The 9,965-nt window shown below is 42.5% G+C and overlaps 1 protein-coding gene across 1 annotated transcript in view; it reads left to right on the top strand.

The window, feature by feature from the left end:
• LOC129818467 (astrotactin-2-like) overlaps window positions 1–9,965 on the top strand; it is a 433,204-nt gene that overhangs the window by 190,664 nt on the left and 232,575 nt on the right. The window contains exons 6-7 of the mRNA XM_055874386.1: window positions 1,143–1,289; window positions 3,731–3,898. Coding sequence (XP_055730361.1) covers window positions 1,143–1,289; window positions 3,731–3,898 — 315 coding nt within the window. The remainder of the gene's footprint in view (window positions 1–1,142; window positions 1,290–3,730; window positions 3,899–9,965) is intronic.

Below are 9,965 nucleotides of genomic sequence, written 5' to 3'. Positions count from 1 at the left end.
CTCTTCTCTCTCTCTCTCTCTCTCTCTCTCTCTCTCTCTCTCTCTCTCTCTCTCTCTCTCTCTCTCTCTCATCCTCTCTCATCCTCTTTTATGTTTGTCCCCACCCACACACACACAGTGGGCATTACTGTTCGTCCACCCGGGTGATTGGAGTGTCTTGTCTGTTTATCAGTCGCAGTCCTAAGCTCCATCACTTCCATATAGCAACCATTCCCACATTTGCTGGCCATAACAGCTATTGGAATGTAACACCGGCACAGTATGAGCCATATGTGTAAGGTTGGTTTCAGAACATGTGTGATTCCAGGGGTCAAAGTGAGGTAAAGCTCAAGGTGAGATGCTTTGACTGGAAGGAAAAGTCAAGTTGTATCATTACACGTCATCCAGAAGCAAATAGCAGGCTGTCCATTGACCCTCAATAACAGCTCTGCCCTCACCTTGGTGACTGGTAATCTGGCTCTTGATATGACACCTGCGTGCTGCTGTATGATGAATTCCACTCTATGGGAGATAATGAGCTCATTTCAGCTCCCTTTCTCCCCAATGTGGAGAGAAGCCCACAGACACCTTAAGGGCATCCAAAACAACCCATCTATAATGCTGTCAGAGATGATGGTGTCATTTATCAGCAACACTAGATGTTGTACTGGTGGAAAGAGGCTGGGCCTTCTTAACATCTTTTATCATGACGATTAATTGCCTCTGCTGGACTACAGCCTTTGTGCTGTTCATAAATCAGTTTAGAAAGAACCCTGGATGGTTCCGAGCTCACCACCAAAACTCCAATCAAAACACAACAACTCCCCCTACATCTACAGGAGCCAGAGACTAACTGGAGTGTATGTGGTGTTTTTAGCTAGTTTGTTTTTCGTGAAAAGTGAAAGTTTGGTGGTACAGTGTGTTTGAAATTAAACTGTTTGATAGTTTTTGGACCACCAAAAGTCGTTTTGACATGGTGCTGATTAATACATTTCAGATTAAATAGACATGTTCAGAAAATATTTCATATTTCTGTATATTCTTGTTTTTGAATCCATTTCTTTGTTGTGTCCTAACAGCTTCAGTCATAATTTGCATGTGTTTTCTCTGCACCTTCCTTGAGTTTTGATGTGAGACCTAACTCCTGTCTCCCCCTCCCTCAGGTTGTCCACACAGCCCGATGAACAAGGCCACTCTGACGTTGATCACCATCAGTACGTGTGTCCTGGCTGTGGTTTACGGCACGCAGCTCTCCTGCTCTCTCACCGTCAAGGTTACACTCCACGTGCCCGAACACTTTGTTGCAGACGGTTAGTATCCCCCATAAACTTCCTCATCTAACCACTCTAACTACTCTCTCTCTCTCTGGCAGAGACTCTCTCTCTCTCCCACAGTATACTGTAGTATTTGCAGTTAACGATAGTATAAATACTGTAATAAAATAACTAGTGTATAAACTATAGTAAATACTTTAGTGTTTTTGCATAATGTTGTATACTGTAGTATTTACCGTAGTGTTTCTGCTGACATTACTGTAATATTTACAATGCTATTGATTTTATTATGTTTGACATATAAGTGGAGTCTTTCTCCTTGAGGAAACCTACTGGAGAAATACTAAAAGAGAAAACGATCTATAACGTGTTCAGCGCTCCTGCTCTTCTCTATAACCTGCAGGGAACACATTCTATGGTCTATACTTGGCATCTAGGTTTCTCACTAATGGGTGGCACACATCGGGATTGGAGGGGACTGGGCAGGGTATATGCAAATTAAATGCTGTAGTATTTACTATCGTTAAAAAGTGTAATGTTTTTGCGGACTAGTGGTTTTGCCTGACATGACTGTAGTATTTACTACAGTGTTTTTTTAAAGGTAGATAATACTGTAGTATTTACTATAGTATTATACAGTATACTACAACATTCTATAGTAAGTACTACACATAATTGAGAGATACTACATTAATCCTTGTTGATTAGGCTGGAACAAACAAAACAGTCATAATTGCTATGCATTTCTATGGACCACTGTTAGATAAACATGCACACACTGTCAAAACTGCATCAGGGGACAAGCCACATGCATCCTGGCAGAATAGGCAAATTTAATAGATAATTACTCCAGTTTCCAGAGTATTTACACTTCCATCCTGACTGAGAGGTCTTCGGACATGGGAGGTCCATGGGTATAGGTCTGGGGTTGGCAAGATACCAGGACTCCCCATTCCTCGCCACAAGCTAAAGGGCCAGGGGAGAGAGGGGGAGGGATGGATGGAAGGAGGAGAGTGATTATGAAGAGCCCAAGCAATTTAATTAGCCACTTGCTTATCTTCTAAGCTGTGCGTCCAACACATCAGCAGAACAGAACAGGTAGTCTGGTCACCGATGCCTCAGTCATCCAGCCTAAGGTTGATATTATTTTGGTAAAGTGCTGTCCTGGCCTTAACCAGGAGAGCACCATTTTTTTTTTAGCTCTTGGTGGACGCTGGGAGCATTTGTAGTTAAGATAGCACACGCACGGCCGCCATTTAAATGGCAGCAAATGGGGGGCAGAAATATCCCTCATCAGCCGCCCGTGGCAGACTGGTGCTAACTCAGTCAGATTGGGGGATATTATCAGGGAGCTGAGTGGGCTCAGGAGTGTAAATACCCAACAAATGCAGAGCAGAGACCCCACCAACAGATATAAGCGGGCTTTCAATCTTTTTTTAGATTTTTTGGGTTGATATGACGTGTAAACAATGTTGATTCAACCAGTTTTTGCAGAGTGGGTTGTGACTTTCTCTTTTGCTCCTCCCCTCTCTCTGTCTCTCTCTCTGTCTCTCTCTCACTTTCTCCTGTCTCGAGAACGCAAACAGACACATGAACACACTACATACATGCATAGTGCTAGTTATTTGAATCTATATCCTTGAAGACGGTAGAAATGTAATCTCTTCACTGCTCCCCCTGGAGAAAATAATCAATAGCATCAATTAAGAATAATCCGTTTAGTGATTGAAGTTTAACGATTGTGGTAGGAATGGCACGGCTGAATAGTAAATCAGGAATTGAATCACTCAGCACCCTGTTACACTGTTCCCTGAGCTGATTGGTGAACCCATAGAATTAGGAATTAGAATACTAGAATGGACATGAATATTTTAGGTTGGCAATAATTATAATACACAATTTCTGATATAACACATGCCTTTGTTTTATTTTCCTGCATAAGTTAAAACAGCATTATGCCTCTTCTGCCATTCATTCCAATTAGACTGGTTTGGATTTTTCCCCTGACCAATATGGCTGCCATTTTCACCCCATTCTGGGACTTTGACTTAACCCCTATAGTAATTTAACAGGATCTCTATGGGTGAACCACTGACTGGCCTATCACTTCACTGACTGGCCTAACACCTGAGTTCAAAGTGGAAGTGGCATCAATAGCTGCTAATTGTGCTGTAGATAATATTTTTATTGAACTGTATCCTCATAATATTGATTCTTTATAAGGTGTTCATTATTTTCACATTTTAACTAATGGGTCATTGAACATGTTTGAATATCCAGTTCTATGTCCTATCGAGCTAGTAAGAAGAGAATAGCCAGATTGTTAGCAGCAGAAAGATCTTCACTCCAACAAACATGGATATGTTACACTGAGCGTTGAATGATGGATGATCCTGTAATACTTCAAACTACATCAGTATGATCTGCTGAGAGAAATGTTATGAGTAAAAGTGTGTTCTGTTCTCTTTTTGTTCCAGGAAGTAGTTTTGTAGTGAGCATGGGCAGTTTCCTGGACGTGTCTAACTGGCTGAACCCTGCCAAGCTGATCCTATATTACCAGACCAACTCCTCCACCCAGTGGGTCAGAGATTACTGTGGCCAGAGGACCACTGAGCCCTGTGAACAGCTGTGTGACCAAGAGACGGGTTAGTGACACAAACACACACACACACACGTGCATACAGCCAGAGGCACAAACACACACTGGTTCTTTTATCCTCATGGAGACATAAAATGTATTTCCATTCAAAATCCTATTTCCCCTAAACCTATCCTTAATCCTAACCCCTAATCCTAAACCTACCGCCTAACCCTAAACCTAACGCTTAACCCTAAACCTAACCCCTAACCCTAACCATAATTGTAACCCTAAACCTAACCCCTAAGCATAAAATAGCCTTTGTCCTCATGGGGACATGGGACATTTTCCTTGTTTTACTATCCTTGTGGGGAAATTTGGGGATTTCACGAGAATAGAAGAACAACCACACACACACACACACACACACACACACACACACACACACACACACACACACACACACACACACACACACACACACACACACACACACACACACACACACACACACACACACACACACACACACACAGGGAGACACATACATGTATATGTCCCTTCTGCAATCTCCAGAGAGTTCCTTGGGACCAGAAAGAAATGTCTCAAGGTTTGGTGATAAATATAACACATCTGGCTGAGGTTTAGCCGCTGATGGGATCTCTACAGCAAATACATTTATTTGCTCTTGACCTTCAGTGCTAATCTCAGGCTCTGGGTCTCATTCAACCCCCGCCAGCTCCGGTTAGGAGTCAAACAGATAAGAGTGGCCAATGTCACAGAGTACTGTGTGGAGAATATTACCCTCCTCTCCTCACCACATCCTCTCAATGTGCTTTTACACAGCACTGGGCCCAGAGTGCTGACATTTAGACTTGCTGTCTGATAGCTTTGATACTTCCCTATCGCAGACCCCTTTCTTTTCACACCAATACTGAAGTCTATAAGGAGCCCCCTGAGACCCTTAAAGGTGTTGTCTGATGTGAGTTATTATGCGTGATGATGAATTAGCGCTGTGGCTAAGCTAAGTAAACAGGTAAGGTTAGTGTCATAAAAGTGAAGGAGAGGCAGTGAAATGGGGTGTCTTCCTCCACAGGTTTCTGCTGCATTTGTGTAAACCCTGGAACTCTGCTGAAACCTATAGAATAGGGCTCTCTGATGCTGTATCAGGGATATCAGGGGAATATTTGGGGGGTCTAGGAGGGAAAGTGGTCTCCTGAAAGATGGCAGGGTCTCAAGAATGATTCTGATAGTTTGAGGCTAGATGGGAATGGTGATGTCATTTTTATGGTTGGCTGAAGTTCCTGTTTGATTATAGGCCTAATAGTGTTTCCTGGCATCAGGAGAAACGGGGCCTTAGTATATAGTTGACTATTACTTGACTATAAATATAACTCGGTTATTAACTATATATCTGGCTCCATATGAACAAGTGCCTTTCAACTTTACGCTCCGTTGTGTGTTTTAACTCTTTGACACCCCCACCGTCCAAACGATCACTTGCCTTGTTTCAATGGATAACACACACATTTTGCATAACCACTCCATCACTCACGCTCGCGGGCATGGGCCAGACGCCTGGCCAACTTTAGTGGTATTTTAATTTGAACAATTGCTCTCCCTTATTAAATCAGTCAACATGGCCACTATAGTCCAACCTAATGGCTCATGCTCCGGTATTTATGGGCTTTAATCACTATGGCCAACAAAGAGGTAGAAGACTCCTTGCTAATGACCATTAGACTCAATGGGTTGGAGCGCTATCAAAGCTCTATCCCTCGCTACTTAGAGTCATGGTACAGAATCACCGATTCACCAGATGTGTTGATTCGCTCCTCCATTTTTCTTTTTCAATTACCCCCACTTAATGACTGGTGTGCATTGAAGGGCGATTTTCATGCAAATGTGTCACTTTAGTTTTTAATCTAGTTCTTACAGAGTAAGTAGAAAGAGGCTTTGCTTTGCCCAAGAAACTCAGACGTGAGAGAAATAATCTCACTGGGGTAGAGAACCATCACTTCAGAACCATCACATTGTGTTATAATCATCAATCTGGATTCTTTGTCTCGTAAAGGAAGTCGTCTGATATGAAAGTAGGGAGGAAATGTTTCACCGCTGGCCTGTGGAGTCCTGGGTAGGAGAACTAACCGGACATGTAAAGGGGCTCTAATGGGACGTTTGTAACAGTTTCGGTCAACCACTGTTCTATCGGGGGTCAGTATATAGGATCTTGTTGTTTGAACCATCAGTAAAACATATTGTTCTGTTCCACACAGTTGTTTATTTGAACCCACAAGAAATCCACAACACAAAAACAATTTAGCACTAAGTTTTCATTTGGCTTATAATCAAATTAATTATTTTATGTGAACCCAATCCCAAAAACCTACAAAAAACACAGTCAAAGCACAGATGGTAGAACGTGTCTGGTCCCCTGGGTGGGATACTTCCCCTGTCCTACTGTAATAGAGCCAGTTTAAGTTTATTAACATGGATTACATGCTGTAATGTATGTGCCATTTATAGCACCCCAGACAAGGGCATGTTGAGGGCTGATGCATAATGGAATACAGTAGGAGGCCACTCAACACATCACACATAAACTACTACTGATGGACTTGGCTCTGTCTGTGTCATGGTGAGGAAGGTAAATCATACAGTATACTAGACTCTGTCCTGCACATACCGTACCTAGACAACTATTCTGCTAAATTGGGAAACATCGATGTATTTGAAAGGTAAGCAATTTTAGACAATACAGCTATTACTTTTTCAGAGAATCCTAAGTACTGTTTGTAATGTTCTTGGCGGGCTCTTTTCTTGTGCTGTTACTAATAATGTGGGTATGCCATGTTAGGTTAGACATTCAACCTACAAAAATTAGCATGCTTCTCAGCAGATCTATTTATCTCCTCTATGTCCTCTACATTTTTCAAACCTATGTTTTCAGTATATGGACAGTTATACGGCTGTCACGCCCCGGCTATAGAGAGGTTTTTTATTCTCTATTTTGGTTAGGCCAGGGTGTGACTAGGGTGGGCAGTCTATGTTCTTTTTTCTATGTTGTTGGTTTTCTATGTGTTTGGCCTGGTGTGGTTCCCAATCAGAAGCAGCTGTCTATCGTTGTCTCTGAATGGGAGCCATACTTTGGTAGCCTGTTTTCCATTTTGTGTTGTCGGTGATTAATTTCTGTTTAGTGTGTGTTGCACCTGACGGAGCTGTTTCGGTTGTCACTTTGTTGTTTTTTGCCTTTTAGTGTTCAGTCTCTATTAAACATGACGAACATTTACCACGCTGCGTTTTGGTCTTCACCTTCTTCCGACGACAGCCGTTACAACAGCACATAGCATTCGCCCTACCCCCTTCTCTCTCTCTTTCTCTCTCTCTTTCTCTCTCTCTCTCTCTCTCTCTCTCTCCAAATTAAAAAGATTGTTTGAGTCAGTAATTGGCAACAAATGTACTGTATCTCTTTGGAGGCTTCTCATCTCTTCTCAGACAGGGAAATTAAAGTCATTCCTCAAAAGAGCACATTCTCATGTTTTCATCTGTGTCTTCCAGCACACAAGTGGACCCAGTAGAGAGGAGATGGAGACACACTATCTTTATGCTGTTTTCTTCTCAGTGGGTCTTTGTTCCGTTTGCCTAGAGCCCGTATGGTGTTTTGTGTTTCTGTGAAAAGCGTGATTGTGGTACAGCAAATGAAAGGGAGAAAATGGAGATGGGAAAAAGAGCAGGGCTGTTTCGACATAATTGAAATGATAGCTTTCAGCGAGCTAGCCCTCTTTTCCTTACACAAGCAGCTGAGCATGTGTAAGAACTCTTAGAGGAATATACACTGAGTATACCAAACATTAAGAACACCTTCCTAATATTGAGTTCACAGCCTTTTTACCCTCAAATCCTCAATTCGTCGGGGCATGTACTCTACAAAGTGTTGAAAGCGTTCCACAGGGATGCTGGCCAAAGTTGAATCCAATCCTTCCCACATTTGTGTCAAGTTGGCTGGAAGTACTTTGGGTGGTGGACCATTCTTGATCATTCATACGGGAAACTGTTGAGCGTGAAAAACCCAGCAGCATTGCAGTTCTTGACACAAACTGGTACAGCTGGCACCTACTACCATACCCTGTTCAAAGGCACTTAAATATTTTCTTTCCCATTCACCCTCTAAATGGCACACATGCACAATCCATGTCTCAATTGTCTCAAGGCTTAAAAATCCTTCTTTAACCTGTCTCCTCCCCTTCATCTACACTGATTGAAGGGGATTTATCAAGTGACATCAATAATGGATATAAAAAATAAAACATTTGGAAGGTCGTGGCTTACCCAACCTGGATTCTCCTAGTCAGTCTATGTCATGGAAAGAGCAGGTGTTTTGAATGTTCAGAACACTGAAGTAAAGCTTTGTTTTAGTGATATAGGTGTATATTTAACTCTCTTGTAGTTACTGAATGTGAGAATGTATTTCAGGGGTGGATTTGTGAGATTCAATTCACACTATTTGCTGTTGATATGGTCCTCTGTCACTAGAATTCCTTATTGTTGAGATTTTTCTCTCTTAATTCAGAATATTTAAACTTTATAAAGCTGACTCAATTTGCGTTCATATCCATGCAGTGATGCTTTGGTAAACAATATGAGCGTTTTATCTATAGAAGCAGTGTTTACTTTTATTACAAATCAGCTGCTTCCAAAATATGCTCCAGAGGATGTGTGAATGGACCAGTTGTTATGTAGGTTTACTAGCAGATCCTGTCCCTTCAACGTTTCGCAGCTAAACACCTGCCTTTATCCATCCACCACTCCTTCCAAAACCTAAAAATGCACACTACACAAGTCCCCTAACCCCTAGCCCCGACATCATCTGCGCTCACTCATTCCAACTTGTCTTTACTGGCTCACAGTAAGGCCTGGGAAACAATCGGTGCAATGTGCAGTTTTGTAAATGAACCACTGCTGGAGAATGAGGAGCGCCTGATAAGCTGTCATTGAAAAAAAGGCGGCGGCGAGGGGATCTAAATTCATTTCCTGGCCCTGTGAACTTGCCTCTGCACCGAAAGAAAGTCAAATGCCTGAGAAGGAGATAAAGCCCGAAGACTTTCAAGAAAGCAAATATGCACCACCTGATAACACATCTATTATGAAAATACTGGTGGTGGGGGTCCTGAACGCATGCCTCAAAGCAAGATAAAATATTTGTGGTGATGAGGCTTCAATAGAACCCCGATAACAGAGACTGACGTTCTTTTGGAGATGCTGTATTGATGAAAAATTAGATTTTAGTTCCCCCTCCTTTTAACATAGTGATGTGTATGTCTAAAGTTGTTGTTGGGGAATCAGAATTGAGTGGGAGAATGTGTCAGATCAATCAATAAACAATTAAATTCCTTTCAAAATACTTTATTTACCCAATAAAGGGTGCACGTTGTATTTACAAGCACACTCCTATACTCCTATAAGAATACACATTTCACTTTACCTCCCCTCTGTGTTGTATCACCAGTTGGCCAGCTGCAGTCATTTTACTCAGCTACCTCAAACACTGTCTCTGTGTCACTCCACCATCCCTTAATGCCACCCATTCTACCATCACTGTCATTACCACACCATTGTGTCATCCTGGCTTGATAAACAATCTCCTGGCCTCTTCCTCCCTGCCTTAACTATCATCCTCATCTCATGTGAGGTATCACAGTGGAAGTCAATGGCTGAATGACATGGCTCCACTGGCCCTGTGTATACGGATGTCTCCTTCTGCCTCAGTGGCGTGTGAATGGGTTTGGTCCGGGGCCAGCTCAATCACACACACGCACAGGCACCTGGACACACACAAAAGCATACACGCACCCACACACACGCTCAAACACACAAACACACACACACACTCTAGATAAATCCCTCCGGCTTATCAGTAATGCCACACCACCTGCTCCTCCAGCCATCGGCCACATTAGCACATCTCAGCACGGGGAGGATACATGTGAAATAGCATCACCTCTCTCGTTCAGGATTTCATGAAAGCCCAAGCCCAACCTCCCTTCTTTCCCTCCCTTCGTTTTCTCCACCAACAAATACTCAGAGGTTCCTACCACAACTAATAGGTGCTGAAATGGCTAGGTCGTTTTGGAACG

The sequence above is a fragment of the Salvelinus fontinalis genome, chromosome 21, assembly GCF_029448725.1.
Source record: "Salvelinus fontinalis isolate EN_2023a chromosome 21, ASM2944872v1, whole genome shotgun sequence".
Classification (NCBI taxonomy): Eukaryota; Metazoa; Chordata; class Actinopteri; order Salmoniformes; family Salmonidae; genus Salvelinus; species Salvelinus fontinalis.
Note: the sequence above shows the minus strand (reverse complement) of the source record. Positions and strands in the feature narration are given on the sequence as shown.